The following is a 19,175-nucleotide window of genomic DNA, read 5'->3' as shown; positions in this document are numbered from 1 at the left end:
AAATGATGAACTTTTGGTCTGTCTAGTGATGCCTTTTCATGTTATTTTTGGACGAATTGATGTTAGTAAGAAGCAATTCCTGTTTTGCTCTGTTTTGATGTTGTTCTGTCTGCTCAAATTCGTTGACCACCTAGTTTTCCCCTTGGTTTGGGGTTATCCTGGTACTGTATTAATTATGAGAGTTTTTACGGTACCCTATACTGCTAACAGGGAAGGGAGCGGTATATTAAAATCCGACCACTGATTTTGTGAGGGTAGGATAGCGATAGACATAGATTTCTGCATGAACCTTAGCGACGTTGTTGATCGGCGGATAATGGTGACGGGAAACCAAGACGGGAAGCCCCGCCGCCATGTCCCACGACTCCTCCACGGTCTCCTTCGACCTCCTGCTCCGGTAGCTGGACGGAGGCACCCCCCGAGCCGTCGTCCTCGACCACGATCTCCGCCTTGAGATCGTCTTATTCGACGCACCCGAGGATCACCGCCGGCACCAGTGCGCTCCCTCGCCGTCTTCACTGCGCCCCCGGCCATCACGTCGCGTCCATCGAGCCCGTGCTGAGCTGCCGCTCCTCCGCGCCTCTTTCCTGTCGTTTTCGTCTACAGTAGCATCGTCTCTGTAAGAGAAGATAGCATGTCATGTTTAACATCTAGCCATCTATCTGTAATTCTGTATACACGGTTTAAATGTAATTCTGTAGTAATCTTAAACCGTGAACTAGACCTTGTACTAGTTGGCTAGGACTCTTGTACATACGTGTATGTATACACACCGAACCAGAGTCTCGCTGAAGCCGGTGCCCTGTCCGCCATGGATGAGCCCCTGGAGCTCGTCCCGTATGCACACACCCAGGCCACGCGCGCCCGTTCACCTCCACACACATTGACATCAACAGCCGCCGTGCACACGCCGCGGCACAGCAGTGGCTACTCGTCCGCTCCCGCCTCCGCAGTCCGCGCGATCCGAGAGGGCAGGTCGGGGCAGCCCGCAGAGGTCGAGTCCCAGGCCGTAGGTCGATACGGGCGGGCTGTTACTTCCCAAAATGCCCTCAGGATTTGATACTGGAGGACCTGAGTGAAGGAGCGCAAGCTATACTGCTCGCCATTTTTTTGGCAAATTGGAGCAGTATAGAACGATCGCCACCATTAGATTTCACGATTGGACGGCCAATATTCAACGCAGGGTATCATAAAAGAGCTCATTAATTATAGTATGGTTGTGGAGCTGTCGGCTGTCGCCATCGTATCATTTTATTTGTGCTCATCCCAGTCAGCCTAGTGATTGTGTTGCTTCAGTTTTTATGATGCTAACCGCTTGGCTGAAAGTGGGAACCTCGCTAAAATAGTTAACTGAAGTACGAAGGCGCTATAGATTTTCGACTACATGGAAGCTCCCCTGTTTCTCCACAGGTCAAAAAATGGGTACCGCCATACCGGGTGTTAGGTTTCTATTTCTATTGGAAGGACATACCCTGACTAAATCTATATATGGAAGACATGTATGGTGCTATGGCTAACCTACCACAACAAGAGGCATATTTCTTGTTTTGCCACTACACAGAGGGGGCCTGACAGAGTTGTGCATTCCAGGGATGTGGGCAGGGGGGGTTAAAAAAATTCAGTTAATGAAACTTACTATTTCTGATACTTCTTGCTGTTTTATATTCATATTATTAATTACTTTAAATTTTATAGGCGGGTCTGGCAAGTTTTGTGGAGGCTTCGATATTAATGTATTCTCAAAAGTTCATGAGACCGGTAAGTGGGGTGCCTTCATTTGTATGGTTGACAAACCGATTGTTCAGAGCCTAGCTTTTTAGGCCAATCTGTTCTGTTCTCTTACACATTGAACATGGTTTTGCAGGAGACGCGTCCATTTTGCCTGAGATGTCTTTTGAGCTTGTGTCGAATATGATGGAAGGTTTGGCATTTTTGTTTCTAATTTTGTCATGGTTTCTGTTGTCTATGAATGACGGAACTCTTTAGGCACCTCTAATTGGTATCGAGATCATGAAATCTGGGCCTGATTGTAAAGACATGTTTACATGCAGATGGCAAAAAGCCTTCTGTCGCTGCAATTCAAGGCCTTGCTCTTGGTGGTGGTCTAGAGTTGACTATGGTCTGTCATTTCTGTTGCTGTTCTGCTAAACATTTTTACAGCTGATTCTTTACCCTGTATCTGAACCTAAGTCCTGTTTATCATGTAAATGACCAATTTTTTTCAGGGTTGTCATGCTCGGATAGCTACCCCTGAAGCTCAACTTGGATTACCAGAGCTAACTCTTGGCGTGATTCCTGGTGCTGGAGGTAGGCAACTAGGGATATGTCTTTTTCCGACAGTTTGAACTACTGCTCTTATTTGTTTGCTTTGTATTGGATTCTGTCATGGATCTGAAACTTTTCTACTTATCATGTAGGAACTCAGCGTCTACCGAGGCTTGTAGGTCTGCCCAAAGCAATAGAAATGATGCTTGTGAGTCTAATCTATCTTCTGTGTTAGTTGTTACGCTGTCCTAGCTGTGGTCAGATAAACTTCATGGCCTAAGTTGATTAACATATGCAAAGTAAATTAGCCAGAAGGCATCTAATAGTGAAAACCAATTTTAAGTGAGTGCCTTGAGTTATATTCATTCATATTCAACCTTGGTAGTAATAAGGTTTTTAAAGAACAATGAATGTTGAAAAACCAGAGCATAAATAAGAATCTCATTTCAAACTGTAAACATGGCTAAGTGAGTGCCTTGAGTCCTAGCTGTATGTAGCACCGAACATATGAGGCACTCAATTTTTTTCTGAACAAGGAGTGTATATGTAATGATCATCTGGAAATTAGTATCATCCTATCTTGTTTCTTACTCCTATCACGCTTAGTTATAATAAATGTATTTATAAAATTTGCTTCAGCAATCGAAGTTCATTGCGGCCAAGGAAGGAAAAGAACGTGGTTTTATTGATGCGCTTTGCTCCCCTGATGAGTTGATAAAAATGTCACGCTCTTGGGCTCTGGAGATTGCTAATTACCGTAAACCTTGGATAAGATCTCTTGGCAGAACAGATAGGCTTGGTTCACTGTCTGAAGCTCGTGCTGTATTAAGTATGGCAAGAAAGCAAGCAAGTAGGGTTGCAGCAAACATGCCACAGCACCAGGCCTGCCTAGATGTTATTGAAGAAGGTGCACTATATGGAGGCCATGCTGGTGTTGTGAAGGTTTGAATTTCCTATTTGTCTTGGTACATACGCTAATATCATCTATGTGTTTCTCTTAGTTAAACAGCTAGCTGGGCACCATATTTCCCCAAAACTTCTAGAGCTTAGACTAGTCTTGTTATGTCAATTGAGAACTATACTAGTCCATTGCCAATATGCCCTGATTCAGTAATTGCTGATAAGCATATAATGTAATAAAGGCCTTAGCCATGTCTCTACAGTAACAGTCAGTTTCTCAGAAACATTTAGATTCCTTAGCTCATTTTGGCTCAGAGTAACAAATTAACTTGGCAGTTATCTTGGTATCACTGCTCTGCATAACCTGGGCTCCATTTGGCATCATGTTGGATTGTTATAATCCAGCTTATCTACACAGTTTTTTTGTTATCTACTTTACTGTTTGTTTAACCAACTCATCGTACTTCCGCGGTTTTTGTAGCAGCAGACAATAAAACAAGTTCAGCACAGCACAATTTAGCAACCGCAGACCAAGCCTTAAAAATTATAACAAACCTCCATGTAGTATTAGTGATGACAATAATTGTTTCTTTGTTCTGTTGTTTATTATTCCTTATGCATGTGTTTGGTGTACCGAAATAATGCAGGAAGCAAAGGTTTTCAAGGAGTTGGTAGTATCAACCACATCAAGGACACTTGTCCATGCATTCTTCGCCCAGCGTTCCACCACTAAGGTTGTCCTCAAAAGTATAGTATTCTGTTTAACTTTTCTTTTCCTGATTCACTTTTCATGTGTTCCAACTGTCTTAATTTTGCTGCACATAGTTAACTACCATGCAACCAAACTACGTTACAGAATATGATACATGATACTCCCTCCGTCCCAAAATAAGTGTCGCTGATTTAGTACAAAGTTATATGAACTTTGTACTAAATCAGCGACACTTATTTTGGGATGGAGGGAGTTTTACTAACCATGAAACCATACTACATTAGAGCATATGATACTTGGTCTTAACTAAGCTTTGCTCAAATTGCAATGCCATATGTGAACACATCAAAGCTAACTTGCTGCAAGGACGTCATTTGATGTGTAAACTTTTGTTTTGCCCCCTTTGGTTATTTGTAACCTGGTGCGCTGTCTGACTCTTACAGTTGATTCTTGTAGGTACCAGGTGTTACTGATATTCAACTCAAACCTAGGAACATAAGAAAAGTTGCCGTCATTGGTGGTGGTCTAATGGGTTCTGGAATTGCAACAGCCCTTCTTGTTGGCAATATATCTGTTGTCCTCAAGGAAGTAAACCCTCAATTTTTGCAAAGGGGACAAAAAACAATAGCAGGTCAATTTTGTGAAACTACTGTAGCATTTCCTGGAATTTTCCTTTCAAATAGATATTTGGATTGGGATTTCTTGTTGATGTAGTGTTGAAACATCGAGTTACTATAAATGATGTTACTGAACAACATTGATTATCTTTTGCACAGGAAATCTGGAGGGTCTTGTCAAAAGAGGCTCATTGACCAAGGATAAAATGAGCAAGGCCATATCACTTCTTAAGGGTGCATTGGATTATTCAGATTTCAAGGATGTTGATATGGTTATTGAGGTTGTCCTCATGTTTTATGATTAAACAAGACAAAATAGTTGCGCATATATATTAGGGTCCCTCTAGTGTGTGAAGCAGATATTCATGACATTGCAGCGCATTAACGAATCTTATGAAGGTTCCCATTAAAATGATTATGAGGAATTTTAAGAGATACCTTTGATATGGTTATGCAATCTATTACATAAGTCACATAGCACTTAGGACTTACGCATATGTTCTCTTCTTGTAGGCTGTTATTGAGAAGGTTCCTTTGAAGCAATCAATTTTTGCTGACATTGAGAAAATCTGCCCACCACATTGCATACTTGCAACGAACACGTCCACCATTGATTTGAATGTTGTCGGCGAGAAGACAAATTCTCAAGATAGAATTATAGGGGCTCATTTTTTCAGGTTTGTTGTTTCTTGTGGGTTATGGTTTAGCTCTTCCTGAAAACGCATTGTTCCAACTTAAGAAGTGCACTTAGGACTTATGCATCAAGGTAGCTGGAACACATCACATCTATAAAGTTTGTGAACAGAAGCATGTAACTATCAAATCCTTGGCACCATACATCACCAATTTAACGGCAAGCATCTAAGTTACGATGCGAAAGAAAACTTGTTCTTCATAGAAGGGAATTTGGTGGTTATGCTAAGTTGCTAACACTGAAGTTAACCTTAATTCTACGTGTCAATGTGTGAACTTTGCATGGAAGTTCCCTAATATTAAGTTCGTAGATGTAGGAGGTGTGTTCTTGGTGTCAATTTACTGTATGATAAAATTTTCTGGTTTGTCATTTAATTACTGAGTGTTGTTTATGGAACATCTATGCGCGGAAGCATGACTTCTAGTTTATGCAGGTTCATTCAAACACAAAAGAATAACCTAACATAACCCATTCATAAGTTTTTTTTTTGCTGAAGAAATATCAAAAAATAAATCACAAGTCGTTCTTCCAAATGGATAACCATCATCAATTCCTAAAAAATGTATAATGAATTGTTCTGCTCTTTAATCAATTGCAAAATGATGTTTCCATGTCCCAAATGAGATGTGGCCGATTGCTATTTGATTTAGTACAATTTCAACCTAGATATGTCTTCATAAGGTAGTAGCTGTTGCAATACTTTCTTATAAGCGTCTATTTTGGTGAGTTATGGGAAGCTATTTCTAACTTTGAAACAAATGTTTGGAAAGTATGTTACGGACATGGAATTATGGAAATGACACTACTTGAGTTTTACTGGTTTTGATGATATATCAATCCTTCAAGCTTTACTTGCTTACTGAGAAGGCGCCTTGCTAATGCTATGTTATTTGCAGCCCTGCTCATATTATGCCCTTGCTTGAAATTGTCCGGACAGAAAAGACATCACCACAAGCTATCCTTGATCTCATTACAGTTGGGAAAATAATAAAGAAAGTCCCTGTTGTGGTTGGCAACTGCACAGGCTTTGCAGTAAATCGTACATTTTTCCCTTACACGCAAGGTGCTCAGCTTCTAGTTAGTCTTGGCATTGATCTTTTCAGAATTGATCGAATAATAAGCAACTTTGGCATGCCAATGGGACCGTTTCAGTAAGTTCTTTGACTCTGTTTTTATGTCCATGTGGAATAATGGGCCAATGGCCTCAAATTAAGTTCCTTCTGTCAACGAGCAAGCAAATGTTCCCATTCAACTATATACATGTTTTTATATTTCTTGATGAAAATGTTCCAGTACCATGTATTGTTCGTTCACTTACCTAGGATAAATCAGATGCAACCCATTTCAGAGTAGTTTTAGTATAATATTATGGTCCACTGTGCGCATGTATTTGGGGGGAAAAAGTGATTTACTAGAATGTTAGCAATCAAATAAATTCGAACTTAATCAATAATATCTTAAAAAAATAGAAATCAACCATTATTTGACTTAAATGATATTGTAATGTATGTTAAATAGAAATTGATGGTGAAAACTGTGTTCTGCTTTAGAGACCATGTCAATGTCAAAACAATTAACTGACACTCAACCATCTTTCGAATATGCTTGTTGTGCCTTAGCTAGCTTGCTTGAATGCACAGTGCAGTGCCCAGGCATCATCCACTGACTGTTTCAGTTTTTTTAAACATGATTCACATGAGTTCTTATGTTTGGCTGTTTCCATTCCCCTGCAGACTCCAAGATTTAGCTGGATATGGAGTAGCCTTAGCAGTAAAGGATATCTATGCAGCTGCCTTTGGAACACGGAATTTTAACTCCGTTCTAGTGGATTTGATGGTGGAGACTGGGCGGCAGGGTATGCTTCTGAACCTGCTTTTGCTCCAGCTACGGGTTACAGTCAATAGGATGGGTTATGACCAGACCAATAGTTACTGCACCATTTCCGTATATGCATTTTCACAACTGAAATTTCCCTGTTACTTAACAGGAAAGAGCAATGGAAAAGGTTACTACCTTTATGAGAAGGGTGCGAAGCCAAAGCCTGACCCTAATGTTCAACATGTGATTGACGAGTACAGAAAACAGGCAAAGACAATGCCGGGTGGAAAGGTTTCACTTCCTCTTTATAACTGTCTGACATTTTTTCTGCATCTATGAAAAGATGGCGTGCTACCTCATTTGTTAACGAAAGGTTTTCCTGATACTGATACATTGCCTTGCTTGCAGCCTGTTACTTTATCGGATCAAGATATATTGGAGATGGTTTTCTTCCCAGTCGTTAATGAGGCATGCAGGGTCATGGATGAAAATGTGGTGATCAGGGCTGCTGATCTTGATATCGCATCTGTTCTTGGGATGGGCTTTCCCAAGTACAGGTAGGCAGTTGCTGCTTAAATCTCTGACTGTCCTAAATCCTAGTTAATCAGTGACAATCTGCATTCATTTGAAATATGATTAAATGAGATGTACTGGTTGAGATTGTACTGCTGGTTATATGTTGCAACTTATGAACCTAATTTAACACTTACGTAGGCTAGCATTGTCTGTCTTTTATCAGAATTGATTTAACACCAATTGATTTTAGCTTAGCACTTGAGGCTAGTGAGTTAGCCCTATAGCTGATTGTTTTTCAAATCGCCATGTTCGGCCTCCTTCTCAATTCAGTTGATAGCTTTAATGATACTCAAGTGGGAGTAGTTTTTAGTTTAAATAGATATCTGCAACCTATAGTTCACCCAATGTAGGGCACAGTCCCTGTTGGTTGTAGTCCTCTGTGCAATGTGTATCTTTTCCACTATTATCACTGTTTTTTGAAGGAGGTGTGGTGGTTGCTTTGGAGTATGAGTTCTAATCTATAGTCTGATAATGAAGGGGTGGCCTCGTCTTTTGGGCTGACACGGTCGGGGCATCTTATATACATTCAAAGCTTAGCAAGTGGGCTGAAGCGTACGGTGATTTCTTCAAACCATCATCATATTTGGAGGAGAGAGCAAAAAGCGGCCAACCACTGGTACACTCTTGCATTCTCCCTCTTTCCGATGGATCATCTTATCCTAACTATGTTGAACTGTTGCATACAGATTTTGCTATTACATTTTTGTTACAAATAATGATAAACACAAATGTTCATGATTGTCATATTTATAGTCAGTGTATGACTTGCTTAACATAGACAGTTGTGTCATTGCCGCAGAATATTTATTAACTTACGCTTTTCAACAATTTTCCTTCTGACCGTCAAAGGTGTGAATGGTATGAAAATGAAGTCTACATTCATTATCCATTATTGTTCAGTCTTGTGTTGTCAGTCCTGTTTCTTGTGGTAATGGTGTGATGGCAAAAGTTCCTGGCCACCACATTTAGGGGCATCTTATAAATTGAGAACATTATGCTGCTCCTTGCTGTTGGGTTTTGTAAGGTTAAGCCTACCAAAGTTTGTTGGAAACTAAACATGTCACGATATCCGTAGGCCGCGCCACGGACGGCTCACCAAGCTTCGACGAGGTCACGCATGTGAGCCGCTCCATATGATGAGCACTAGGCAGAGCTACTGCTCGAACAACATCAACACTGCCTGCGGCACATATGTGGTGAAAAAGACCTCCAGGGAAGTGCTATCTGTAGTGTGTGTTGGACATTACATCATGTTCCCAGTTTTTTTACCTGGGCTGATATACAACAATAAGAAAAATAAATGCCTTGGCGTACTTTTCTGGTTGTAATTTCATGCCTCATAACAGTGCAAGTCTGTAACTCTATGGTAATTGTTGTTCTGTTGCAAGTAGAGTTTATGCTGTATTTGCCAAGTGTGAATTTGCACATCACAATTCAGGGGAATGATCTCTTTCTTTTTGAGAAATCACAACATTGTCCAGCAAGGCCATGGGGAGAGGTTTTGATCCATGGATCTTGGCCCGAAAACTGTATCCAAGTTCTGTGTCTAGCGTCCGCTCTTTCAAACTTTTCAAACTTTGCGAATTGAAAGATCTGCGCGCCAACTCTCTTAGAGCATGGGTAATAACCTTTGATGGCATTTGGAGAAGCTGCTGAATGTTGTATACAAATTACAGCTTCAGACTGGTGAGCATAAAAACTGCCCCTTCCTCCCCTCTCTCACTGCACATCTCTGACTCACATCACATCCTCTGTCCATGTATAACAAACACAACAGACACTTGGATTTATACAACAAATTTCATGCACACACACATGATGCTAACCATTCTAAGGTGAAAAAGAACAACAACACAACATTATAGCCTTGATTAGGCCCGGCCCGGCCGCGGTTTCTTCATTCTCTGTGCATCCTTTGATGGTCGCGCCTCCTCATGTTCTCCCAGATCGAGAAGAGCAGATTCAGGATGTAGTAGTAGATGGTGCTCACGCAGGTCATGACGAAGTTCCAGCAAGAGGAAGGCCAATACCATGGATAGAGCAGCCGAAAGAACAGACTTATCACATGCCTCGGATAGCGACCCACCTGTACACGCGTAACAGTAAGCCATTGAATACAGTCCACACATTATTTACTAGCCATTGGGATGGTGATGCAGCCCCATCGTGATGGAGCTCCATCACTAGAAAATTAGCATTTAACAGTATCCATCATCAAGATAACTCCAGGATAAGAGTATGTGAACAACTATCAAGATTCAAGAATAAATGGGTGTAGTACACATTGAAAATAATGGTACGTTGGTTGCAAGGAATATTTTGTGGTTTGCTCTGCATACGCATGAGCTCCCAATCTCAAACTTTACTCCATGTCAAGGGTCTTTAGAAAGAGAATTTCTTGCGAATTTGATTTCTCAAAATTGTCAGAATCTGTGTTCTTTTTCATTCTTGACATGGTATGAACTTCAGTTAGGTAGACCAAACCATGATCTACATCTACAACAGAACTCGCAATTTCCATGATGTTCTCTAGCTGGATTGCTTATGGCAGAAGCAAAATATGGTAAGATAAATTAGAAGATAGAACTAAGATTAAGACAATAAGATGGCACTCACAGGAAAAAGTAAATCCAACGTATTCCAGGCTGCATGCCGGACGGCTCTTGTTGGATAGGCAGGGCCTCCAGGCGATGTGAAGCTATACAGGCATGACTTTAGTCTGGTGCTTGTACTCATCCTCAACTCCCAGCCTGCGCTCACCGATTTCCTTTCAGGATAAAATGTGATCTTCCAGAGGAGAAATATACATATTCACTGAAGATAAATGTTCTGGCTAGCAAATACCTTGAAGGATGGTCATGCGGGAAAGGTAGTGCAGCAGTACTGGCTCCACTTTTAGCTTCTGGAGCTGGATTAACAACAACCAAATATTTAGTCTGCAGAAACGATGTCGCATGTCATATGGAAGGGGAACAACGAATGTTCCATTCAGATGGTAACCTGATCGGTGAGTTCAATCACAAAGTAATCTGCAGCTCCACCAACCAAGAAAGAATTTGGAAAAGCAGGGAAATGCCCAAGAAAACCTGTAAGCAAGTGATCTGCTCATGGAAAATTGCAACAGTTTAGTGGCAAACAACAAACAACCAGTACCAAAAGTGTGGAGAAAAGGAACCTACCCTGATCATAGAACAGCATGAATCTGGAGAGGAGGCAGAATAGATTTCTACCAGCCTGTACACAATTATCAATCAATATTCACTGATTATTGAACATGCTTACAAGAAAAGGCTAGTACATTTCCGTGCAGAGAGCTTGAGAGAGAGGTCGACCTGTGGTGATATCTTAATGAGTTGATCTGGAACTAAAGCGACTTCTTCAAGGAGATACTGTTCAAGGAACAAAGGATGTTAGTAACGGTGTAAAAATGCATGCATCACAGTTCCAAACAGAGGTACAAAAGCATAAACAAACAAATGCTTACATGATACAATGGGAGGAAGTACCTTGTATTGGTTTGAATGTCAATCCTGTCAGAGATATAAAAAATGATTCTATCATACATGGGAGTTTGAGGCAAAAAGGTAAGGGGCATCATTGCACAATCATACCAAAAAACGTTAGTAGCTCCTTGGACAAGAGCAGAGCTGTATCTTAGTGATACCTCCTTCCCCTCAAGAGGGACTTCAAACAACTGCAATGAAGAACTTGCAATTTACCAAATGAAGTACAAATGAGAACCAATACAACTTGTATCATCTTTATCAACAAGACTAAATAATTAATGGAGGATAAATCAGAATTTTGCCCTCATTTAAAATCACCTTGTTTACGGTACATGCGGCAACACGGTAACCAGGACAGTGGGTTGCATACGGTTTGCGGTGGGAAAAGATATCTTATCTAAGGCCAGCTTGTAGTTTCATTTTGAATCTAATGTATAATTAAATCATCCAAGTCAAAATAGAAAACATGACTGTTCAAAAAATGCAGATAAAGAAATAACTCATTGCAAGTCCTAATATCTACAATAACATAAATTCATTACATACCCATCTGTGAAAAAGAAGTGCAAATATGTTGGCTGCAAAGGATTGGCTCCAGAGTTGCACTATCAACTCAAGTATACGCCTCCCACTTTGAGGTACTTTCACATAGTGATGTGCAAGAATCTCATAGAAGCACAAATGGCCGTCTTCGCGGTCGTCTACTGGAGCGATCCCCTCATTATTGGTGCTTAAAATCTTATCTGTTCATCAGAGGCAAGGATTCTTGTAAAGATATCACAGTAGGTTATTTTCGCTTTTTATTAGAGAATAACATACAAAATAGTATCCCTCCATTTCCAAATAGACGCCATTTCATTTTAGCCTCCCCTACATCGATTTGTTAAACATGGCCGTAAGCTGGCACGAACTTGGGTGGCAACCATTTGAAATGCACCAACAGCGACATGAGAGGATGATGATTAGCAGAACAGATGCTGGAAATTCAGAGAAACGTTGGCACCTCGAGCGCGGTCGTCGACCTTGAGCGCGATGTCGGCAAACAGCTGCTGCAGCAGCTTGAGGCGCTGCGAGTTGGAATTCAGAGCCTGCACGCAAAACGAACAGCCAGTTAAAACATCCATAAACAGCGGTTGTAAATTGTAATCCAGCCTAAGCTTCTGAGGAATTGCAGCGAAATGAAAAGGAAACAGCCCCCAATTCTAAACCAAGCCAAATTGATCTGGCTGAACCTTTTGAAACAGACCACCAAAATCCCTCCTTTTTTTCCCCTCTGTCAATTGTATTGTAAGCCCGCTTGCAATAGAATCCTTTTCCTCCCTTTTCCCCACCATTTGACATTTGAATCAAACCAGGATCCCACTTTTACTTTTCTATCTAACAATTCCCCACGTGACAGAACCAATCGGTTGGCCCCGAAAGAAATCAAACCAACACGGCGAAATTGACCGCCAAGAGCCGACGAAGGCGGGCGGAGGAGAACGGAAGAGCTCGACGGACGGGGACGGCGCGATTGCCAAATCGGCTCCCACGATTGATGAACCGCAATGAATGAAGAGAGGGACCAGGGGTCGGAACGAATGCGGAGGAAACCTTGTGCAGCTTGCGCTCGATCTCGAGGGAGAGCGCCTCGAGGTGGTCCGCCGTGCGGGGCCGCATCTCCTCTCCGTCCGACCGACCGCCGTCGCCGGGATTTGGGAAGGGGGCGAACCGCCGGCCGCGCTCGGTATCCGATTGTACGGACTCGCTCTTGTTTTTTTTGCCCCTTCGTTCCTCCTTCTTGTGCGTTGCGTACGTTGCCGGTGTTTCTTCGGCGGTCGCATCTGGGCCGTGCGTGTTTTAGGCGGTCGCATCCGGGCCGTACACGTGCCGGCTGGACGGATGTCCCGGCCGGCTCGAGGTCGGCTGCCGTGGCGTGCCGTGCTGGCTGGTGGCTCGGACGCGTGTGAAGGGAAGTGACACGCACCCGCCTTGACGTGGATAAGTTATGAATTGAACGCATTTCTATGGATCGTGCGTTTTGTTTGGATCAGACCCAGTTGTGTACTGAGGGATAAACTTGTAACTTGGACACAAAAGGCGACCAAATTATATGTCAGGGATAGAGTCACAACTAGAACAAAAAATATCACTCGGCGAAAATAAAAAATTCCCAATATGAAAATAGGGGAAAAAGAGACAAAATAGATCCGCATCACTAATTGTCATCTTCTTCGTCCCAATGACAAAGACTGAACCCCTAGTCGACCCCCAATTCATATCTAGGAGAACTAGGTGTAATAGATGTTTCAAGATTTTCAGTTTCAACAATCTCATTATGTCTTACTCTAGCAATTTGTTCATCAAGAAACTCACGTAGTGACACATTATCATCAAGCAAGATACTAGCATCATCAAGAGTAGCATTCATAGCAGAAGTAGTATCATCAATAACTTGTGACATATCAGAATTGATAACATGTGGTGGTGTTGCAAGTCTACTTATAACAGAAGGTGAATCTAAAGCGGAGCTGGATAACAGTTCCTTACCTCCTCTTGTCTTAGAGGGAAAATTTTTAGTCTTAGCATCCTTCAGATTCTTCATAATGATAATTTGATAATAATCCCAAGTGACTCCACTAATATAGCTATGCTTGCCAGCAACGGCGCCAGAAAAAGGTCATAATAACCCACAAGTATAGGGGATCACAACAGTTTTCGAGGATAGAGTATTCAACCCAAATTTATTGATTTGACACAAGGGGAGACAAATAATATTTGCAAGTATTAGCAGCTGAGTTGTCAATTCAACCACACCTGGAGATTAATTATCTACAGCAAAGTGATCAGTAGCAAAGTAGTATGATAGTTTTGATAGTAGTAGCAACAGCAATAGTAACGATAATAGTGATAACAATGATTTTGTAGCAAGTGCAATAGTAACAATAGCATTAGTAACTTAGCAAGAACAATATGAGAGAAATTCGTAGGCATTGGATCGATGAATTCGTTGGATGATATTCATCATATAACAGTCATAACCTAGGGCGATACAGCACTAGCCCCAGTTCATAAATATTGTAGGCATGTATTCCGTAAATAGTCATACGTGCTTATAAAAAAAACTTGCATGACATCTTTTGTCCTACCCTCTCGTGGCAGCGGGGTCCTATTAGAAATTAAGGGATATTAAGGCCTCCTTTTAATAGAGAACCAGAACAAAGCATTAACACATGATGAATATATGAACTCCTCAAAGTACGGCCATTACCAGGAAGTGTCCCGATTTCTGTCACTCTGGATTTGCCGGATCATAACACGTAGTAGGTGACTATAACTTGCAAGATCGGATTTAGAACATAGATATAATGGTGATAACATAAACGGTTCAGATCTGAAATCATGGCATCTGGGCCCAAAGTGACAAGCATTAAGCATGACAAAGTCATAGCAACATCAATCTCAGAACATAATGGATACTAGGGATCAAGCCTAACAAAACTAACTCGATTACATGATGAATCTGTTGGAATTTGCTAGTGGGCTTTTGGCCCAAAGCCCAACTAAAATTCTGAAATTCTCTTGGCCCATTCATGCACACATGTGAGTGGAGTGAGTGAGGCTAAAGTTTAGTCCCACCTCATAAGTTGAGAGAGAGTTGCACCTCTTTATAAGGTGAGCTCTCCTACCACTTGTATGAGCATGAGAAGAGGAGACCTACACGCGCGCTGCTCCTCCTCGCTCACCTCGCGACACCACGCCTCGCCTCGTCATGATGCGCTGCGGGTTGCGGGATTGAGCCGAGCCGAGGACAGAGCTATGCACGTTGTCTATATTTTTGCTGCTCGGGAAAAATTAGTGAGTCATTAATTAATAATTAACGGACGTGTTAATTACTGAACCGTTTCTGATTCTTTTGGATCGTGACGACTCGGACGTGGGGTTTACTCCCACGACCTACCCGGCCCACACTATATAGTCAGGCAGACGTCTACCCTAGCCGCGGCCGCTTCGTATGGTTTCTCACCACCGTTCCAGACCATTGCGCTGCCAAGCAATTCTTCTCCATCCCTCCTTTCGGCGTGCATAGGGAGAAGGGACAGCAGGCCTTCGGAACCCCGCCTCTCGTGATCCTATACGGGAGAGGGGCGATCAGGTTTTTGGGGAGCGCACTCGCGCGACTACTGGCAACGACGACTTCGCGAACGACGACTTCTTCCCCGAGCTTAGCAACCTCATCCTCGACGACATGGGCGACAACGTCAACGCCGGCGGTGCTGCTCCCGCTGCACCGTATGTGATTCTATCTTTCCTGTTCGAGATCGTGGTAGAATTCATGTTTCTAGTATGTGCCCTAGATGTAATCTGTTCATCTACTATGCTAGTTCGCATGATTAGTTCAATCTCTGCTACTGTAGTCATGATTTATCTTCTGTTAATTCGGATTAAATCTCGTAGTAATTTGCTCATATTTCCAACAAAATCTCATCCAATTCCTCACCGACCAGCGAGCCTACGAAGGAATTACTCACTCCCGGTGGGGAGCATCATGGAATTGGCCATGGAGAAGGATTGGTGATGACGAAGATCAAAGATCCCCCTCTCCAGAGCCTCAAACGGACTCCAGATCTGGCCTCGCGATGAAGAACAGGAGGTGGCGGTGGCTCTATCCTGTGAAATGCGATAATTCTTTCTCCCTGATTTTTTCTACAAATATGTGATTTTGTAGTATCAGGGTTGGAGTCGCGGGGCCACCAGGTGGGGATAACCCACCTGGGCATGCCTGGTGGGTTGTGCCCACCCAGGTGCCCCCCTCCGGTGGTTATTGGCTCCAGACATTATCTTTATTTGTATAAAAATTCCTCGCAAAGTTTTGTTCCAATCCAAGAACTTTTATTTCTACACAAAAAACAACACCATGGTAGTTCTGCTGAAAACAGCGTAAGTCCGGGTTAGTTTCATTCAAATCATGCAAATTAGAGTCCAAAACAAGAGGAAAAGCGTTAGGAAAAGTAGATACGACGAAGACGTTGATGATGATATAGACCTAGGGTAGGGTCATAGGCCTGACCTATACGCCCTACCCAAGGTCACTACCCTAGAAGCAAAGACATCCAAGAGACAATAGGGAGTACCAATTGAAGTCATCGAGTGCAAGCCACTCGACCAGTCATATCACTCGGGTACCCCTCCCTCCTCATATCACTCGACCATACGAGAAACCACTCGACCTACAGAAGACCAGGAATCACTCAGGACGGCAACAGTCAGGCGTTCACTCTGTAATCTTAAAGATCATTAATAACACTTTATAGCTAGCGTTATCAGTAACGCGCTATCTTTATGTACATTGAACCCCTGTAATGGAGGTGAGCTGGGGTCCTGGCGCACTCTATATAAGTCGCTCCCCTCCTCTGGGACAAGGGTTCGCACCCCCTGTAACACACACTCCCATATTCCAGTCAACCGCCTCAGGGCACCGAGACATAGGGCTTTTACCTCCTCCGAGAGGGGTCTGAACTCGTAAACTCTTGCGTACAATCTCACCGCATCTAGGACCTTGCCTCCTCATACGTACCCCCTATACTTACCGTCAGACTTAGTACCACGATAGTTGGCGCCCACCGTGGGGCAAAGCGTCTTAGCGACTTCCGGCGAGGTTGCATTTTCTTCGATCTTCATCAACATGGTTTCCGGCGGCGGTTTGGTCACGGGCCGCGAGTTCCGACTCGGCGTGCTCACTTTCGTCGTCGACAACTCCGCCTGGCTCCAGGAGGCCCCCCTCGACGTCGAGGCTCTCCTGATCTGTGGTTCGTCGCACTTCCACGCGAGTGCCTGCGGCGTCCTCCTTCGGCAACCGTCGACCCCATATCAGTCGGTCCTCGCGTTGTCGTCTCACTCTGCTAGACGCCGCCGCAAGCGGTCTGGTCGATCGCGGCTCCAGCGGTAGGTGAAACACGTGGTGGCTCGTCAGGCGTTCACCCCCCAAGTCGCGGCGATCGAGTCCGACGTATTTCACTGTGGTTCAGTCGACCTGTCAACTGATTTCACAGACACCTTTTCCGAGAGCGAAAGTTGTGACCCCGCGGTGGAAGTCCTCATGGTCGACTCCCATCACGGCCCACCTGGTTTTCGTCGCATCGGCGGCGACGGTGATAGCGACAGCCCATCATTCGGCCATGAGGAGTATCAGCCCCAACCTCTCAGCTCCCAGCAGAGGGAGGAGCTACACCGCCACAACGTGGAGGCTCTCCACACCCCCATAATAGGGGAAACTATCGAGGCTCGTGCCTTGGAGGCAGTGTGCCTGGCCACGCTGGCTGAGCGCACTCGTTTGGAGAATCTCCAACATTCTCTCGACGAGCATGCCCGTCGAATGATCCCCGAGTCCAATCGGCGTCCATGCTACGTCTTGAGCTTGCGTTGGTTTTCCTTGAAGAGGAAAGGGTGATGCAGCAATAGTAGCGTAAGTATTTCCCTCAGTTTTTGAGAACCAAGGTATCAATCCAGTAGGAGGCTCCTCAAAAGTCCCACGCACCTACACAAACAAACAAGAACTCGCAACCAACACAATAAAGGGGTTGTCAATCCCTTCACAGCCACTTGCGAATGTGAGATCTGATAGAGATAATATGATAAGATAAATATATTTTTGGTATTTTATAATATAGATTGGAAAAGTAAAGATGCAAATAAAAGTATATTGGAAGCTTATATGATAAAAGATAGACCCAGGGGCCATAGGTTTCACTAGTGGCTTCTCTCAAGATAGCATAAGTATTACGATGGGTAAACAAATTACTGTCAAGCAATTGATAGAAAAGCGAATAATTATGAGATTATCTAGGCATGATCATGTATATAGGCATCACGTCCGTGACAAGTAGACCGACTCCTACCTGCATCTACTACTATTACTCCACACATCGACCGCTATCCAGCATGCATCTAGAGTATTAAGTTCATAAAGAACAGAGTAACGCATTAAGAAAGATGACATGATGTAGAGGGATAAACTCATGCAATATGATATAAACGCCATCTTTTTATCCTTGATGGCAACAATACAATATGTGCCTTGCTGCCCCTGCTGTCACTGGGAAAGGACACCGCAAGATTGAACCAAAGCTAAGCACTTCTCCCATTGCAAGAAAGATCAATCTAGTAGGCCAAACCAAACTGATAATTCGAAGAGACTTGCAAAGATAACTTAATCACATGTAAAAGAATTCAGAGGAGATTCAAATATTTCTCATAGATAAACTTGACCATAAACCCACAATTCATCGGATCTCGACAAACACACCGCAAAAAGAGTTACATCGAATAGATCTCCAAGAAGATCGAGGAGAACTTTGTATTGAGATTCAAAGAGAGAGAAGAAGCCATCTAGCTAATAACTATGGACCCGAAGGTCTGTGGTAAACTACTCACAACTCATCAGAGAGGCCTTGGAGATGATGTAGAGGCCCTCCATGGTTGATTCCCCCTTCGGTGGAGCGTCGACGAAGGCTCCAAGATGGGATCTCGCGGATATAGAAGGTTACGACGGTGGAAATAGTTTTTCGTGGTCTCCTCTGATGTTCTTGGGGTACGTGGGTATATATAGGAGGAAGAAGTAGGTTGGTGGACGCCCGAGGGGCCCACGAGATAAGGGGCGCGCCCAGTAGGGGGCGCGCCCTCCACCCTCGTGGCTTCCTCGATTGCTTCTTGACTTGTACTCCAAGTCCTCTGGATCACGTTTGTTCCAAAAAGATCGCCCCGAAGGTTTCATTCCGTTTGGTATTCCTTTTCTTCGAAACACTGAAATAGGCAAAAAACAGCAATACGGGCTGGGCCTCCGGTTAGTAGGTTAGGCCCAAAAATGATATAAAAGTGTAAAGTAAATCCCATAAACATCCAAAATGGGTAATATAATAGCATGGAACAATCAAAAATTATAGATACATTGGAGACGTATCAAGCATCCCCAAGCTTAATTCCTGCTCGTCCTCGAGTAGGTAAATGATAAAAACAGAAATTTTTGATGTGGAATGCTACCTAGCATAATTCTCAATGTAATTTTCCTTATTGTGGCATGACTGTTCAGATCCAAATGATTCAAGATA

The 19,175-nt window shown here is 43.1% G+C and overlaps 2 protein-coding genes across 2 annotated transcripts in view; one reads left to right on the top strand and one right to left on the bottom strand.

Moving 5' to 3' along the window:
• The window catches only part of LOC119279323 (peroxisomal fatty acid beta-oxidation multifunctional protein-like), a 9,629-nt gene extending 590 nt beyond the window's left edge, over positions 1 to 9,039 (top strand). Inside the window, exons 2-17 of the mRNA XM_037560597.1 lie at positions 1,623 to 1,758; positions 1,865 to 1,921; positions 2,052 to 2,119; positions 2,226 to 2,307; positions 2,418 to 2,473; positions 2,905 to 3,207; positions 3,813 to 3,899; positions 4,334 to 4,508; positions 4,654 to 4,775; positions 5,008 to 5,171; positions 6,085 to 6,339; positions 6,922 to 7,043; positions 7,176 to 7,297; positions 7,415 to 7,563; positions 8,060 to 8,198; positions 8,658 to 9,039. Coding sequence (XP_037416494.1) covers positions 1,623 to 1,758; positions 1,865 to 1,921; positions 2,052 to 2,119; positions 2,226 to 2,307; positions 2,418 to 2,473; positions 2,905 to 3,207; positions 3,813 to 3,899; positions 4,334 to 4,508; positions 4,654 to 4,775; positions 5,008 to 5,171; positions 6,085 to 6,339; positions 6,922 to 7,043; positions 7,176 to 7,297; positions 7,415 to 7,563; positions 8,060 to 8,198; positions 8,658 to 8,705 — 2,085 coding nt within the window. The 3' untranslated portion in view covers positions 8,706 to 9,039. The remainder of the gene's footprint in view (positions 1 to 1,622; positions 1,759 to 1,864; positions 1,922 to 2,051; positions 2,120 to 2,225; positions 2,308 to 2,417; positions 2,474 to 2,904; positions 3,208 to 3,812; positions 3,900 to 4,333; positions 4,509 to 4,653; positions 4,776 to 5,007; positions 5,172 to 6,084; positions 6,340 to 6,921; positions 7,044 to 7,175; positions 7,298 to 7,414; positions 7,564 to 8,059; positions 8,199 to 8,657) is intronic.
• Positions 9,040 to 9,191: 152 nt separating this feature from the next.
• LOC119274795 lies at positions 9,192 to 12,852 on the bottom strand. Its single transcript, XM_037555520.1, has 11 exons — positions 12,682 to 12,852; positions 12,092 to 12,176; positions 11,635 to 11,831; positions 11,194 to 11,276; positions 11,067 to 11,112; positions 10,915 to 10,971; positions 10,762 to 10,816; positions 10,583 to 10,683; positions 10,427 to 10,490; positions 10,199 to 10,332; positions 9,192 to 9,668 (listed from the first exon to the last, which is right to left on the bottom strand). Exons 1-11 carry the CDS (start codon positions 12,745 to 12,747, stop codon positions 9,480 to 9,482), a joined length of 1,077 nt encoding a protein of 358 aa, XP_037411417.1. The 5' UTR covers positions 12,748 to 12,852; the 3' UTR covers positions 9,192 to 9,479.
• Between the last annotated feature and the right edge of the window lie 6,323 nt (positions 12,853 to 19,175).

The sequence above is a fragment of the Triticum dicoccoides genome, chromosome 3B, assembly GCF_002162155.2.
Source record: "Triticum dicoccoides isolate Atlit2015 ecotype Zavitan chromosome 3B, WEW_v2.0, whole genome shotgun sequence".
NCBI lineage: Eukaryota > Viridiplantae > Streptophyta > Magnoliopsida > Poales > Poaceae > Triticum > Triticum dicoccoides.
This window is presented reverse-complemented; position numbering and strand designations above follow the sequence as displayed.

Coding starts and splice junctions, on each gene's coding strand:
- LOC119274795 (XM_037555520.1), bottom strand. CDS start 12,747: ATGCGGCCCCGCACGGCGGACCACCTCGAGGCGCTCTCCCTCGAGATC. Junction 11,113..11,193: donor GGAGCTACTAACGTTTTTTG/GTATGATTGTGC, acceptor TATCTCTGACAG/GATTGACATTCAAACCAATA. Junction 10,333..10,426: donor CCGCATGACCATCCTTCAAG/GTATTTGCTAGC, acceptor CGGTGAGCGCAG/GCTGGGAGTTGAGGATGAGT.